Genomic DNA, 17,859 nt, shown 5'->3' with positions numbered 1-17,859 from the left:
ATATTGTTATGCGGTTAATCATTCGCGCGTTCTTCAGCCCTTACATCCTCGATCGAAGATACCTTTTGATTCTGACTGCATATATTTGCTCGAGCTAATCCAAAAAACTGTGTTTTTGTAAAATGAAAATTACTATACAATATTATTATTGCCCTAATAAATAAATCTCAACCCATAAAATATTTTTATTTAGTATCATAAAGCTGGGATGGATAGAAAAGTTTAAACTGAAGAAAATATGCACCCAATATAGTTAAAAAGGTTTCATATGCTTTTTCAAATAGTTTGATTTCTTAAGTAACCCATGGGCACTAGGACCGAGAAGGAGCCTATATGTCGTTGGTAAGACTACCTTAAACCCAACCCATGCCTGCTTTTCTGCGCCACTCTGCGTGCTTTATGGAGAGTATAGTTCAGACGCAGATAGTACACACATTTCACAGTGGGGTCTGCGTAAAGAACACCTGTTTCAAGGCAGCCAGCAACCCAGCATTGGACTTGCAGATCTTTCTGCTGATGAAGGCGAGCGCCTGAAGCTCCAGACACTCTCCTGATCTTCCTCGAGTCTTTGGATAATAAAAAAGGTGACGTTTGGGAAAAAAAATAAGATCAAAGTTTTTGGATTGCCCCAGCGAGCAACGTGCGATCTATATTTTCTCAAGGATTCATGCTGATGTATGCAGTCTTTTATAGAGTAAAAACAGCGCATGCCTTTCTGGAGACAGATCCATAAATTCTGACGTAGCCTTGTTCATCTAAAAAAAACCAATAACGCCGGGTTTAAGTTGCTATGACCATCGTTATCTTCTTCCAATGGAGAAACTACGAATTTTTATTCTCAATGCAGCTGGATCGCCTGAAGATCAAACAGCCTGTTAGACCTGGGATTATTTAAAAACAATATGTTAATGTGTGAGTATAAAGCGGTGGTTTCATAGACTACAGTGATTGACCTTGAACCTGCCCCAAACCAAAACAGCATATTACTTTTATGTATGTGTTAATGGATTGCAGTCAAAACAATTCATTCTAACAAAAAAAACACACGAGAGCAATTTGGGCTGACACCTATATTATTATTCTTGTTTTTTTTTGTGTTGTTATTATCAGAAGCAGAATCGCCGGCGGCGACTGATGGCTCCGTTAGGTGAAGTTGGGAACTATCTTGGTGCCCAGGATGCAATACCTTTTGGGAATGTGCCCGTTTTACCGGTGGATAATCCGGTACTCCTGAGTGATCATCTCGGCCAGTCTGAGGGGGGTTTGAGCAGGGGCTCAGTCACGGACCTGTCCCACTTAAAGGGGATCCTCAGGCGGAGACAGCTCTACTGCAGGACTGGCTTTCACTTAGAGATTTTCCCTAACGGAACTATCCAGGGGACCAGACAAGATCACAGCCGATTTGGTAAGTAGCAGATACACAAAGCACTTAAGTAGGTCATAAATGAGACATCTTATGATTTTTTTTTACTCTACGTGACGATGCCAGATGGCAGAGTTTCGTGCTGCACTGCTCTGCGATGCGAGCGGACAGCGAGCGAGCGAACGTATTCTGATTCCTATAACGTGCTCTAAGAATATCAGGCATGACTAAATGATAGGATCATCACATTCATTTAGGCCCACAGTCCCGCATCATGGCAATTGATTTTTTGAAACGTATCAATGTGTCTCTGTCTGTTTCGCTGTATACGCGGTGGCCCTGCTTAAATCTCGCTTGGCTAGGAAATAAATAACTTTTCAAAACAGCAGGCTGCGAAAAATGGTCAAGTTGAGGACATGTGGGTCTCGTGCTTGCATATGTATAGAAAAACAGATTTTGACTAATGGTGCAGTGAGGCAGCCACACTATACCATTAACTTAGGTGCGTAGCTGTTGGATACTGACCAGGATGCGTTTGCTTCGGAAAATATATCTGCGGCCACCCATCTACCTGTCCTCACGACCTTATGCGTCCGATCTGATGTAAATGTCAGTTACTACGTCGTCAGACTAGAAACTAACTTATAATATGTTTGTTACATAGGGGTGCCTTATTTGTGCAATCATGAACGTGTAAATAAACTGTAGACTAATAATCGGTGTTTTTTTGCAGTCAAAGTTGGATGCAGATTGCAAACGCAGTGGATTGGTGCAATCATATGACTCACTGGTAGAGGTGATTGTTGAGAAGATCAGAGCAAAGACTTATTTAAGCCATCGTCATACATTATTAATCAGTGTTTCCTCGATAGATTATTCAATGTCGAAATGCGCAAGAGTAATTTAGGCCACGTGCGTGCAGCAAACTCGCGAGGTTTCCCCCCCCCCTTTTTGTTGGTTAAAAGGTGCGAATGCGTTTTAAAGATCAAAAGCACTAGTTAAGTACATTTATAGTTTTTCGCCCCGAAGGTTATGGCCAAACCTCCAGCCCTGGGTTTACGCCTCCAGCAGGTGTCTGTACGGCGGCCGCACTGCTACATTTCCAGAGCGAGAGATATCCCCCGGGTCCTAACGCACGGCCCTACCTGGGGATTCGGGACACAAATTCAGGACTAGCTTTCACTTAAAGATTCATTTTTAAATGAATTAATTCTGCTAGCTACTAGATAAAAGATGATAGCAAGTGCAAACAGTGGACCAGAAAGCTGTAATGTGTGTGCGGGGGAGGGGGCAGGGGCTGGGGCGGAGTCGAGTAGAAATGCTGCAATGATAACTCCACCCGAACCCTTTGCAAAATGTTGACATAAAATTGCTTAGTAGAAAATAATTTAGCCCACGGAGACTACATATAATAAGAACATTGAAAACGTTCTCTGCAAGCAAACGACATCTGACTCCAGGGTCTGTTTTAGCTATTCTGTTTTGGGGGTAAACGGGAGTGGGAGGCGAGGGGTGAAGAAATTGGTTAAATTAGAATTTCAATGTGGGAAGTTTGCTACCTGCGCTGGCGCAGTGGTCTAGCTCCCTTCAGATTCCCGAGGCTGGTTACACCTCAGGAACCTTCATCTTTTGCACCAATTGTATGCTTTTCCGGGCCAGCTCTGTTCCTATACCATTTTAACTCACTCCGGCTAGTTTTGGGGGATTAATACCCCGCCCGTGTGCCACTTTAGTAATAATCTAGGTTCTTTGTTCTTTGTCGTGCCTGTGTGAAGCGCATCCTCTGTGTACCGGGGCCCGGCACTGGCAGGTGTTTCCCATTGCAGCAACTCCTGCTTTCGCCCACCTCTGCACTGGATGGCACGCACCTGCTCCATTTCATAAGGCCTGGCGCAGGATTTAAATTCGCCCAATTTTTAACACCCGACCGATGCATTTAAACACTCCCACCGTGTTCCCCTTGTAATTAAGAGTTGGCATCACCATCAACTTTTACTTCGCGGTTTGCGCCTGAGGATCATGGTTCAGCAACCGCTGACAGAACACTGCAGTGATCTTTGCGTGACAACTCGCCCAAGTACTTGTATTTCTATTGATTGCATTTCAATCAGCCAGGGAGTGCGTGAAGGCTGTTGTCTACAAAAAAGAACAGTTGTGAATGCTGAGGTACTGGAGATGGGAATTATCTTGAATTCTCTCGTGGAGGCGGCAGGTGAGAGTGGGATTTCGCTGCTCTCTCATTTGCTGTTTCATGATGTACCCATAAATTCAGCCAAGCGCTTCACAATTAAAACTTGTGGCGTGGCCTTTCTAACCAAAACAAAATCGACGCAGCGATCCTCCATTTCAAAGCTTCCAAGAGGAAATACCAGAAGAAAAAGCTCTGTTTTATATCATGTTAGTTAATATGGTGCATTCACCGTGGCCGCTGTTTCATTTCCAACCCACTTTAACCAACTTTCCTCTTCGAATTAAACAGTTAACTGTCGGTAACGATCGTGTTTGATGCTTATTGCATTTGGTACAGGTTTAATATTTAACTAATAATACAAAAGAATTATTTCTCAGTTTACCTACATACTCTAGAACGAACTGCTCTGTTAAGCGTGCAGTTTTGCGGTTTGCTGAATATATTGCCCTAAAAGACACACGCGGGGGGTGTTGGCTGCTCCGATTTGGCAATGTGCAGCATTTTCTCCGCAAGGTCTCATTCGCTCGATATGCATCAGTAGCCGCAGTGTATCCTTTGCTGCCTCATATGATTATCGAGTTTGTACTGCAAGCTCTTCAGAGGTCTAAGGCTGAATGTTTAATGTAACGTTTGTTCTTCGATTCAAGGCACTTTCCAGATTGGACTCCAGTGGGAAATTCAATAACTGGAAAATGTGGGCGGGTCTTTTGTGTCAGCAAAACTACAGGGTACAAAAGCTGTTCAGCAGATGGACGTGTTCAGAATAGAGGCCATCTCTTTACTTAAAATTAAGACATGATTTCCTTGAAGTTCTAATTTTAGCTTGCCTTGATATACATCTAATTGAAATTGGATAAAATATTGAATTTCCTCTTCCATTAGTATTTGCTTCCAGGGTTTAGATCAGGGTTACGAAGAAGGATTGCTGGCACTAGGACCTCGAGGGAGACATCAGTTTATTATAGGGGCGTTCCAGGTTTAATACCTTGTTACTAATATATGCATTGCATATTGTTTTTCTCCATACCCGTTAATCATTCGACCATATCCTTTCAATCAACCTGATTTATCCTCTTTTGGATACACTTAATTATATTTTGAGTGTATCGTTTAGTTCTAGCAATGACATAACAATGAGAACAAAAAGACTAGGCGCGCCCCAAGTCATTCATCATTTATGCAATAACTGAAGGTAAACGACGCAGGCGTTTTGTGAGGTCGCTCCATTTTTTGGAGTCACGTATTCTGTGCTTACTGTTAATATATTGGGTGTGGCATTGATATTTCCACACAGAAGTCTCTTATCTGTTCTAAATACACAGTGTCGGGGCTTAAATCCGTGACATGCTGGAACAGTGTGCAGAGAGAGCTTGGTTGTATTATAACTTCTAAAGGAACCGAACACCAAATAGCTCAAGGTGTCAGCTGAAAAAATATCACCCTGAAGCACTCCAAGCCGGGCGCTCCAGTTGGCATGTCAATCATCTCCTGAACACCACAAATACTTTAAGGAAAAGACAATTACATTTACAATGCAAGCACTTTCACTATTTGAAGAAATGCCTTGTTTCTCAGGATGAAATTGAGGAGCAGGCCTTGCTTAGGGTTTCACGTTTAAAATCTTTGTCTTAACTTTCCTATTCATTTAACAAGTTTACTGCTGGAATGCAAATGGCTGCAAACAACTGAAAACTTCCTTTGTTGCCTCAAATGACCCATCACAAACCTCATTTCTAAAGGAAAACAAGACAGATCACTAAAGTGGTTCTTTCTTTATAAAACAAGTGTTTGGTGTGGGAGATTGATTCACACTTCAGTTGTATTCTTTTGGATGGCACAGACTGATAAGTTCCTATGGCTTCCTCAACGCTGAGGTATTGTATCTGTCACCAGAGCAAGTCTGTTTCTCAGACACAGTTATTGACATTTACTGGACTTGAGGTGAACCCAGAAATGTTCCTGTTTTTGCCTCAACTTCAATGAGTTGGCTTGCAAAATGCCTTTCTTTCCCCCTTTTCCTTAGGGTATGCATTCTGAGTTACACCACTGCATTTGATGCTTGAGAGGATAGCTTCCACCTGTACAAAATGTCTACTATGCTTCTGTGAGGATAATTTTTTATTTTTGTTTTAGCTGCAAGCATGTTCAATTTTGTTTTTCATTGGGTACATTGAAACATTAAGGATTTCTTTGAGATGGGGGTATGGCTAGAACATAGATTGTCCCTTCAAACCATGATGTCCTTGCTGACCATCAAAATCTCATCGTCCATATCTCTCCTCTGTCTATTCTTCTGGCTTTTTAAAAGCCTGCTAAACATCGCTGTTGTATCTGTTTCTGCCACCTTCCCTGGCCGTGTGTTTAAGGCATCAATCACTCTCTGTGTTTAAAAAAAAACTTGCTTCACAAATCTCCTTTAGACTTTTCCCTTCTCATCTTCGATCTCTGCCCTCTAATAGTCAACATTTCCACCGGGGGCGGGGGGGTGGGGCTCTGACTATCCCACGCCTCCCATAATCTTACGTACTTCTGTCAGGTTGACTCACAGCCTCTGATACTCCAGAGAAAACAATCCAAGTTTGTCCATCCTCTTCTTGTAATTTAGACTCTAGATCTCTGTAATCTTATGCTCTGTAATCTAGGCAACGTGCTGGTGAATCTTTTCTGTAACCTCCCCAAAGCCTTCACATCCTTCCTGTAACACTCAGCCAGAACTACACCCAACACTCCAAATATGGCCTACCCTATACAGCTGCAACATGACTTTTTAACCCTCATATTCAGTGCCCCAACTCATAAAGGAAAGTATGCTGTAAACCTTCTTTACCACTGTATCTATTTATTTCGACAACTTCACAGAACTTTGGACTTGCAAGACTAAGATTTTTATTTTGGAAGATGCTGAAGCCTGAGACACTCCATTGAAAATGGACAATCTCAGACATTTTCAGCTTGGGAGTGTACCACACATACTTTCCAATTGTGTCCTCAGGAATGTCCACAATTTAAAACCCAGTTTATAATGGAAAAAAGTGTTAGTGTTTCAAGGTCTTAACTTTGTGTGGCAAAAGCCAGCACACTTTCATTAATTAAAACATCCCAAAGAGTCTTACATCTGTTGAAGTAGTTCTGGAGTGTAGAAATTATTGTAAGGTTGGAAACGTGAAAATAATCACTCTGGTCACTAGATCAAATTCAAGCATCTGATGGTTTTCAAAATGGATTTGTCGTGAGAGCGATTTCCAAGTTAGATTACCTGACCTTTGGCTGTGTTTGAGTATAGTCAAAAGAAAAAACTAAGTAAAGTTAGAAAACAAAAGCAAAACACTTTGGATGTTGGAACTCTGAAATTTAAAATAAACGAAACAGGAAACATTCAATGGGTTAGGCAGCATCTGTGGAGAGATGAATAGTTTAGGATTAAAAGTGCAGAAAGGTTGTAATGAAACATGACTAACTACCGTACTCCGCAGATGCTGCTGAATCTGGAGTGATCTCAGCATTTTTGTTTTGCCTCAGATGTACCAATGTAATTCTCCATTTTTAATCACCATACATCAAGGCTTTATGTTGCTGGCAAACCTTCAATATTTTGCCAGTTGGTAATTCTGCAGTATGACTGGGTAATGTGCTCTGATGAGATTGGAACATTTGAGCCTCTCCTGTACTAATCAAATGTAGGTAGTTGAATTCTGATTAGGAACAGCAACTTTTTTATTTTATCATTTCCTGGGGTGGCATAGTTTGGATGAAGTAGCCCCATTGCTAAGGGCAGTGGCACAGCACAGGCCAGAGGTCCAAATTAGAAAACTCTGGGCTTTTGGCTTAGGTCTTTTAGCAGATTGTCCACTCCCTTATTGGTTCTATATAAAAGTTTTTGTTTACAGTGCAGAACAAAATCATCATCATTGTGCCGGCTTTAATCTTGTTTCTCAAATGTTGTCATCTAATTGACCTTCACATGACCTTGAAACCTGAAATTCTGCAAAGATTTATGTGCCACCTTTCACAGAATTCAGAACAGCTGTTTTCCCAGGAATGCATCATGTGACAGCTTCCACAAAGATATGACATGTAGCTTGCACATTTTATATTTCATTATTTGGCAATTTTTTGGTTTATAGTATTAAGATTGCAAATCTGATTACTGTCAAAGTTAAATAATCTGTTGGCATCATAAGTTAAAATCAATTCATTTGATTTCACAAACAGAACTTAGTACAATCCCTATTTTTTGCATTGTTGAAAGGCCAACCTATAAATTTTGGTATTTACACATCACAAGACTAATTGCTCAAGCCATTTACCATAATTAACCATTATTAAACTTCCAAATATACAAAGTGACCAAATATCCCAAATAATAACTTTTGGGAGGAAATAAAATGCTGCTGATTTAAAAAAAAATCATTGTTCAGAAAATTCCAAATAGAATTTTATCAGTGCCTTTCTTTTTATATATAATCATAAAAATCCTTTCATTGGTATAATAATAGTGAACTCAGATTATGCTAAAAGTCTTGCTCTAAGGCTGAAGTTATTGTTATCAGGAATTTAACTTGGTGGCATTTGTTGCCATTTGATCCAACACTTGATTTGTGGAGTTGAATTACTTCTTAGCCACATGATTTAGAGTCACCTCCAAGACCCAGTACAGTAACTCAATATAAAGCAAACCCAAATCTTTGTTTCAGCAGCTGACAGACATTACATTAGGATAATTTCCTCACCATGACTACGATGGCATGTACTTTTCAAATAAACTGCCACATAACTAGGCTATTAACACATTTGGAAATTTTATTTTGAAGCAATGGGCTAGTTATTACTAGTGGTTACTACCATAAGCTATGTAAGAAAAGATAATACAATATCACCTTATGTTCTCAAAACTGGAAGTCATAGTGAACTACATACATTTTGAATTAGCTTGAAAAATGTAAATGCATCTGCTGTGAGTTATACAGCAGAAAGTAAACCCATCTCAGCAGGAGATGGAATGATCGAAGTATAGATAATACAGTTGAAATGGTTTGTTTATTGTTACACTGTTCTGCCATTATATTTCCACTCATTGCCTGTACCAATTACCATGTATTCTTGAATTTTTCCTGCCTGGTATAATTATAAGTGCAAGGTATGCAAACTGTATTAGTAAATATTATAAAAAATAAAATTTCATCCAGAGAGTGAAGACCTGGTGTGTACATGGGCCACTTCTGTTTAGTTCTCTGACAGAACTATACCTAGGGCTTATGCTAAGTATCTTGGGGTACATTGAAGCAAAATAAATTGTCTCTAAATCATCATTTTTTTCCAAGTTCATTTCTTCTTTTTATCCAATTGATTTCCTGTCAAAACATTTGTGCTACGGAACTGGCAGCAGTAGGCAGTACCCTTGTATTGCTTTCCTGTAGGAGTGACAGAAAAGCTGCCTACAGATGACTTCCCAAGCAGGTTTCCATGTTTCAAGTTATCCCATGGTGATGAGATTAGTTCTTCAGTTCTCTGCGCCATCACTGGATGGACTATGTAATAAGCATCAGAGCTTGTACATAACAGGAATTTATGGCATTGGGATGTTTTGCATCATTACAAGTTCATTGTTAATTACTTTTCAGCAGCAATGCTTTTTATAACATTTTTGTTTTGTTCTCAAAGTATTACAATCTTAATTGTACTGGATCATGAGGATCTCACTCTAGACTTCCATATGGCAACTTGACAGCTTGCTTTCAATCAGAGGTACTTAAGAAGACTTGAGAAAGATTTAAATTAAAACTAATATATTTACACAATACTAAAGGGCACCACAAGACGTCAAGCATAAGGTGCTGTTATCTGTCTCTGTTATCCCTTGCAGTTGTCTGCCAATTTTTTTCATTTGAGTTTCTTGTATATCATTCTATCATCTCAACCATTATTATTCCATCCAGTTATCTGTTCATTTTCTGAAGATGGTAGTTTTCATCTATCTGTCAAGTTTGAAATCTTCAGTAGAATCATATTACTCTGTCCCTTCAAATGGTCACTTCTTTTTGTGTGTTATCACTCTGTCCTCCCTCTTTACTTTACACGATACACCCAAAAGACATCCAAATCATTCTACTTCTTCGGTAGGTCTGAGCACTCAGCACCAGAGAAAGTGACATCCAGTGTGCCAAGATTAATTTTGTCACAAATGGTACCATCAGGAGAAAAACAGTTAATTCATAACTGACTTGAATATTGATAGATTGTCTTCCCAAATAGCAAGAAATAAGCTGTCACTAAATGGACATGTTATTATGTCTACAAAAATAAACGAGTATCACGAGCCAAAATAGAATAGAATCAGTTTTAATATCATGGGTATATATCATGAAATTTGTTATTTTGTGGCAGCAGCACATTGCAATAGATAATATTAAAAAGTATAAATTACAATAAGAAATATGTTAAAAATTAAATATTTATTGTAAAGTAGAGCAAAAAATAGTGAGGTAGTGTACATGGGTTCATTGTCCATTCAGAAACATGATGATGGAGGGGAAGAAACTGTTTCTACAATGTTGAGTGTGTGTCTTCAGGCTCTTGTACCTCTTTCTTGATGGTAGCAATGGGAAGTGGGTCATGGGTGCCTCCATTTTGAGGCATTGCCTCTTGAAGGCGCCCTTGATGCTGGGGAGGCTAGTGCCCATGATGGAGCTGGCCGAGTGTAGAACCTTCTGCAGCTTTTTCCGATCCTGTGCAGCGGCCCCTCCGTACCAGATGGTGATGCAGTTAGAATGCTCTCCGCAGTACATCTGTAGAAATTTGCAAGCATTTCTGGTGACATAGCAAGCCTCCTCAGACTCCTAATGAAATATAGCCTCTGTTGTGCTTTCTTTGTAATTGCATCAATATGTTGGGCCCAGGATAGATCTTCAGAGATGTTGACACCCATGAACTTGAAACTGCTCACTCTTTCCACTGCTGATCCCTCGATGAGCACTGTTGCGTGTTTCTTCAACTTTCCCTTCCTGAAGTCCACAATTAATTCCTTGGTCTTACTGACATTGAATGCAAGGTTGCTGTTGTGAAAGCTGAGTGGCTGTTTAAAGAGTTTTCTTACATACTTCCCACTCTTAATTACAGATAGATGAGCTATGTTTAATTAAAAATGCTTGCCAACCAAGTAAAAATGCTGTTCCCTCTTTAAACAATGTAATTTATTTTTTCACAATTGCATCTTTGCTTCTACTTCCCAGAATGACAGAAATTAATTACATTCAATCCATAATGCACTATTCCAAGGTTAAAGGCTGGCCCTCTGTGCCAGTCTTTGGATTAGAGGTTAGTGTCTGAATTGCAGGTCAATCTGTACCATTTGTGCATTGCAGATTAGCCTCTGTCAATCTCCTTCTCCATTTTTTTCCCCCTCTGTGCTGAACAGTAAAAATTTAGTGGATCCTTCTGACATATTTTCTATGCTTAGTTCCTGTAGTTAGATCCTCTGCTTAAGATGCAATATCCTGCAAATTATGAGATGTTTAGAATACTGTCCTGGCAGCACAGGATATATTGATTTTTGTCAGCAAACATTAATATGCTGACACAACACTGCAGATGCTGATATCAGCTTAAAATTCTGATATTTGGCATGTTTTCTATTCAGTTGGATACTAACTTTAAGTGATTTTCACATCTTAGCCTCTGTCCATTCTCCAGAGATGTTGCCATACTCTGTCAAAACATTTGCTGCAAAAACAATGTAACATTTGAATTGTCCTTTTAGAAGCTTAGCAGCATATTAGAAATACAGAACTTAAATTTGCATGGCAACTTTCAGGACTTCAGAATGTCTCAAGCCACTTGGGAACCTAATGAAGTATAGTTCAACGCTGCAGGGCTGGCTATTACAAAATCGGGGTTTCAGACTCAAGAGTGTTGTTAAAAGTGGAAATGTAGGGAGAGGTTGGATTTTCTGTAATCTTGTTTGAAAAAAATTGATGGAAATTTAATTTAAATGTGTAAAATTAAGGAACCTAAATGGGACAGATAGGAAGGGTCTATTCAACACAAGCCAATAATCAGGCATGGAGATTTTAAATGATCTATACAATGGGAGAAGTGAAAAATTCTTTCACACATATTGTGGTGAGAATCTGAAAAAATGGAAGAGATAATAGCCCATTTTTACACAGCTTTATGCACAGGCGCTTAAGGAGAGTAAGTGGAATTAGATGTGGAGATTGCTCTGAACGTCTATGATTCTGTGATTATTTCTTGATGGACTATGCCACCAGGAAAGATTTCTTTCTGTGCCCTACTGCCCCAGTCTCTACACTGATCATAGATATTAATTAATTTTTAACTTCACCTGGCACCTGTGTTCCAAAGTTACCAGGCTACAACACCCCATCCCTAGTGCAGCTCGCTCTGCAGTTCAAAAATCAGTGGACCATCCCAAGAAGTAGTCATGGATTATATATGCCAGCTGGGTTTCTCCATTTCCTATTTGTTTGAAGTCTTCTACATATTTAAATACAGAAAATGCTGGAAAAAAACTCAGCAAGTTCTTCTTCTGTGGAAAGAGAACCAGTTACCCTTTCAGGTCCCAGGACTTTTCATCAGAACTGAGAATGAGAGAGGAAAAAAATAATCTAGGTTTCAAAAAGATGGGGCTGGGCCATGGTTGCTAAATTATACAGTCTGTGTCATGTTTTATAGTTTGGCCTATTGGGATATGCCCAGCGGGCCAGTCTCTACTAATAAAAGAAGTGAAAAAGGATGGCATATAAACATGGCCAGCTCTCATACAAACAGAAACAAAGAGTGAGTTTGAGAATTCGATCTGGAGTATTTTAGGCTGCAATGGATAGAAGATGAGGTGTTGTTCCTGGAGTTAGTGTTGAGACTAGTTGTAACAGTGCAGAGGCGAGAGGGGAGTGGAATGATAAATTGAAGTAGCAGGGCAGCCAGAAGCTCAGGGTCACTTTGGTGAATTGACTGCAAGAGTCCGCAAAGCAATTACCTAATCGGTATTTGGTGTCTCCGATGTAGAGGAGGCCACGTTGTGAACACTAAGTGCAGTATGTTAGAACAGAACAGATGCTTCTTCTGTGTAAATAATTTCTGTTATCACATTCTTTTCTCTTCAGAGACCAAAATCGTCCTTATGCTTTTCAACTATTATATTGTGTTATATTGTTTAATTCCACAATTGTAGCTCTGCAGCATCCTAACACGCCCCCCCCCCCAAACTAGGATAAATTTGATCTAATTTCTCATCAAATTCTATGACACACATGATCTTTTTGCCTACATTTTTTGTTCTCTACATAAGTATATTCCTGAATGCTATTGTCATTACTTTTATCTGATTGTCAGATTTCTGATATCCCTAAGCAGACACTAGCTCATTCACATTCTCAAGTATCTGCACCTTCTTCCATTTCTCAGTGAATATGTACTGGTTTTCTTACTCAAGATGGTATTGTTCTTCTAAAAGCTATTTGATTTGTCTAAGATCTTATTTCTAACCGTTTCTGCTATATGCCTATCAGAAGTGACTTTTTTTGTTGTTCTCTCAATAAAGTGTTTACCCTCACAGTTTTAAGGTGTATTTGTTTTTCCTTGTGGAGGAGTGCACATTAGTAATGCGTGTAAAGTTGTTGTTCTTGTACCAACAACATAGCCACTTGTTTGTCCCCAAATTTAAATTTAGTAAATTCCTCTCCATTTCCCCCCAAAAGATGGAAAACTGCCTCAAAACCTGCTTTATATCTTCTACCTTAGAATGTGGCCTCACTTCTCATACACAGGGTTTCAAATCACGCTGTTTACTCAATCTTTGTGTGGATTACACTCTGTCTGCTTCATTATACCTTTCAATCTTTTCTCAAGATGTACCATTGTAGCTCCAGTCAAATCAGATCAATGCCTTCAGAAAAGTCATTATGACAAACGTATTTGTCTGACTCCTTGTTAGAGAAAAGAATCAATTATCGCAAGGCCTCCATGTAGACACACACTTTTATTCAAGTTATTGTTTCTTATTTTTGAACCTTTACTTCTGGGAAGTTATATTCAATTAGACAGTGTCTGATATTCATTTGCTGATTGTTACTTCTAGATAGCTTCACCATTACCCATTTTTTTTTTGCTTCCTTTGTCAACTCTAATCTTTACAGTTTTTCTGATATATTGACCTCTTTTAACAATTACTTCTCTGCTTCTAATTATACTGGTCTTCTCTTCCAGTCTTTGAATCTCATGTCACTTGGTTGAAAAGCTTATGTTATGTACTCACCCTAAATATTCTTGCTTGTCTGTCCCAGCACATTCTTGTTTTCTAGGGGCACATCATTTGCTTTGAATTTACTAATTTTATTCCCATTTTTCATTCTCATCCTACACTGTGTGTCTCATTTATGAACATCATGCAAAGTACTGCACACACTCCAAAGTTTCCATTTTGGTTTTGTATCTTGTGTGGGGAATGTTTTGTATTTCAACAAAGAGAAGGATATGAAAGGTAGTGGGACCAAGGAGGGTTGTACTGATTTTCTAGGGCACATTGATACCAACAGAAGGAAGTGATGGAGGTTCTTAAAGAACATTGAATGAATGAGGCTTCTGTCAGTCAGGATCGACCATGGGATGTTATGTCCTAACTTTCTAGATGCCCAAGCCAGAGCAGTACAAGATGGAGAGCAAGCTGTTGCCATTGTAGCAAGCTACCCCTCTACATGTGTCTGATGAACTCAAAGAAATGGCAGAGACTGAAACAGTTTGGCACCAGCTGCGTTGCAGAGGTTGCCAGTTAGTGTTGAACTTAACTTAGGAGTGCCTTAGGGACTCTAACTCCAGATTTTCCCCATAGGATTTATTCCCGAAGCCTTCCCCATGAGTGAGATAGAGGCAAGGCTGCAGAGGTTTGAGATCAGATTTTTCATTCTCCTAGGTGAGCTGCCAACCATGGCTGATGAGCTTTATCTGCCCAAAGTGACTGGTTTTAAGGCCCCAGTAGCCCGCCTTTGTCCCTTCTGTCAGTAGAAACAGTTGCGCCAGGCTTTGTAGCTAAGCCAGGAGCTGGACTCAGAGGCTATTTGAATCGGATGGCATTGGGAGGATTAATAGGTAGTGGGAGCTTGTCTGCACTGCCACTCCCTGCTATAACAGGGCTTAGGAACCAGAACATTTAGGTAGACATATCCCTAGGGCCTGATGGGATCTACCCCAGGTTATTGAAAGAGACGAGAGAGATTGCTGGAGCCTTGACAGAGAGCTTTGCATCTTCTTTAGTCAGAGGTGAGGCCCCAGAGGATACCCAATGTCATTCCTAAGTTCATTAAGGACAATAGACGCACACCAAAAAATTATAGGCTGGTCTGCCTTGTATGAATGGTAGGAAAGTTATTGGAAGTAATTAGAGAAAGGATATACGCACATCTGGAAAAGCATAGAGTTGCGCAGGATAGTCAGCATGGCTTTGTGTGGGGGAGGTCATGTCTTACAACTAACTGAGTTGTTTGAGGAGGTGACAAAGCTGAGTTTAGGACAGTGGATGTTCTATGCATGGAATTTAGTAAGTCTTTCAACAGGGCACCTGAACTAAACGATTAAGGCACATGGAAAATTGCCCTCTAATCTAGGCAGCTTCCTGGTAAGTCTCCTCTGCACCCTTCTAAAGCTTTCACAAACTTCATATAATGAGGGAACAAGAATTGAACACAATAATCCAAGTGTGGTCTAACCAGAGTTTTATAGAACTGTAACATTGCCTTGCGGCTTTTAAACTCAAACCCCCAACTAATGAAGGCCAAAACACCATATGCCATCTTAACCACTCTATAGCAGCAACTTTGAGGGACCTGTAGGTGAAATCTCCAAGAACTCTCTGTTCCTCCACACTGCTGTGAATCCTGTCAATAGCCTCATACGTTACCTTCAAGTCTGACCTTCCAACGTGTTTTGTTTTACATTTTTCTGGGTTGAACTCCATCTGCTACACTCAGCCCAGTTCTGTATCGTATCAATGTTCTGCTGTACCCCCCCAACACCCCCAACCTTCATCTCATCTGCAAACTTATTAATCCACCCTTTTTTGTTTCTTGTAGGTCTTTTTTTTTATTACTAATTTTTTATTGCAACATCAACAAATTACATTCAACACAACCGTTGCCAATTACATTTTGACTGTTTAACCCAGCCACCCCCCAACCTTCATCACCATACCCCCTCCACCCCTCTCTCCCCCCATCCCTCTCCCCTCCACCAACCAACTGAATAGTAGTGCATACACAGACAAAGCATTCCTATTTTAACAAAAGATCTTTTAAGTTAGATATCAAATTTGTCTACATTAAGATTGTGTTTGGTCATGCATCATTTACTCTTGCTGATGAAAGTTAAGAAATGTCCAAAAAGCTCCAAAGCCAGTGAGTATTTGAAATATCATGGTGAGGTTTCCAATGCTGGACTACAATCTTCTTAGCTGCAGTCAGGCCTGCCAGCCAGACTTTGCGTGTTTTTTCCGTAAGGGAAAGGTGGGAGTCATCACTTAGAAGATGTACAGCGGGGTCCATTGGTAATTGTACCCCTGTTAGTTTTATAAGAGTACTGATAACCTTCCCCTACAAACCAAAAACCCTGGACATTCCCATACAACATGTATAAAGTGCCAATGGTTCCGTGGGGGCAAAATGGGCAATATGGGTCAGGAACCAGTCCCATTTGATGTCTAATTCTTGGTGTTAACTATGCTCTATGACAAAATTTCAAGTGTATATACTGATGATTTGAGTTTTTCGAAGCACCGGCAGCATTACCCCAAATCGCATCCCAGTCTAAGTCTTGTCCCAGTTCAGATATGTCCCTATCCCAGGCTTTCATTCCTGATGTGGGCATATATTTCTGGGAGTTTAATTTATCATAGATATATGACACTATCTGTCCTGGAGCACTCTGTATCCAACTTAAAATGGGATGGTCCTTTAAATCTGACCCCCAGGGAACATCGTAGGCTTTACAAGCTGATCTTACTCTAAAGTAGAACGTAGGTCTTTTATTAAAAAAAAGTCATAAAGAGCAGAGGTTCTGGAACATATCCCAAAGGAACACCTTGAAGTCTTAAAACCTAACTCTGACTAGGCCTTTAGTTGTTCTGTCCTATCCTTTCTTTAGTTGTTTGGCATCAAGTTTTGTGAATTAGTACTTTTAAGATGCATCTTGTCACACTTTGCTACTGTAGAAATCCTGTTTAAGGTCAAGGCTGGCTTCTTTTGTTGTCACTAACCAAAGAAGGGCTTTCCCCCGTTGAATACAGTTATGCTTAGGGTGCTTGTTGCTAGACTTAGTTAAATACAGCATTGCGGTTGTGGCTTCTTTCTCGTCTCCTCTACTATTCATCTTTTTTTTGCGCCAATGCTTTGATCTAATCTTTGAAGGATTTAAACTGAGTGTTGGGAAGCGGTTTATTGGGTGCTACTGGAATCTACTAATAATGTCTATTTCCATTACCTCACAGACACCTGGGAAGAATTTGATGGAATGTTAGTTGACCAATTTAATTTTAAAACAACTTTTAAAAAAATTTATACACTTGCAGTAATTGTTTGAATTGAATAAGATTGAGCAAATTCTGATGCAATAATTAAAAGTGGTGGAAGATTTTTGCAGATCATGATATATTCAAATTTATTCTGATGACTAGTTCAAACTGTTTTTTTCCCTAATGGAAATAGATTTTTCTTGATTTGCTTTGTTACCATTGATCAATACCTGGTATTTGTGACTCTCCACTCTGGGCTTGCTCTCTTCAATGCTATTGGAAGAATACCATGAAATTCATGAGACGCTTCCTTCCACCCTTCAAATCAGTATTATTTATTTCAATATGCAATTTGGAGTTATCTGTAGTGCTTTATGCAGCAGCATTAATTTAAATAAATCAACCTAGAGCATAATATTACCATGATTGTAAAAACTAATACCGGTAAATATATTCATCAATATTTGCATATACTGGGGGCTGAAGCAATCATTATAATGCAGTGCATTATTAATGAAAGCAATCAGCAGATAGATTGAAAGTAATGGTATACTCAAATGCAGCATAGTGAGAAAATATTAGTCTTGAACATGATTTACATTGCTCTTTCACTGTGCCCTAAAAACAAAGGCTATGTTACCGGATTGTAGTTGATGGAGCAACTTTAACCCCTTAGAGTGCTGAGTTTGGATTGTATTGGAAATTTTAAAAACATAGTCAGAAGTCCTTCATCTAAATTAAATCTAGCAGATGGTTATGGAGGTAGGTAATTAACCCAAGTTTCATTTT

The 17,859-nt window shown here is 39.6% G+C and overlaps 1 protein-coding gene across 2 annotated transcripts in view; it reads left to right on the top strand.

Annotated features, from left to right (window-relative positions):
• The first annotated feature begins 419 nt into the window (after window positions 1-419).
• Window positions 420-17,859, top strand: part of LOC140200730 (fibroblast growth factor 9) — a 70,212-nt gene continuing 52,772 nt past the window's right edge. Inside the window, exons 1-2 of one of the 2 annotated variants that reach the window (XM_072264315.1) lie at window positions 420-584; window positions 1,111-1,405. In XM_072264315.1, coding sequence (XP_072120416.1) covers window positions 1,135-1,405 — 271 coding nt within the window. In that variant the 5' untranslated portion in view covers window positions 420-584; window positions 1,111-1,134. Of the gene's footprint in view, window positions 913-1,110; window positions 1,406-17,859 lie in introns of both variants that reach the window. The other variant, XM_072264314.1, reaches the window with a different exon arrangement.

Source organism: Mobula birostris, chromosome 7 (assembly GCF_030028105.1).
Source record: "Mobula birostris isolate sMobBir1 chromosome 7, sMobBir1.hap1, whole genome shotgun sequence".
Taxonomy (NCBI): Eukaryota; Metazoa; Chordata; class Chondrichthyes; order Myliobatiformes; family Myliobatidae; genus Mobula; species Mobula birostris.
This window is presented reverse-complemented; position numbering and strand designations above follow the sequence as displayed.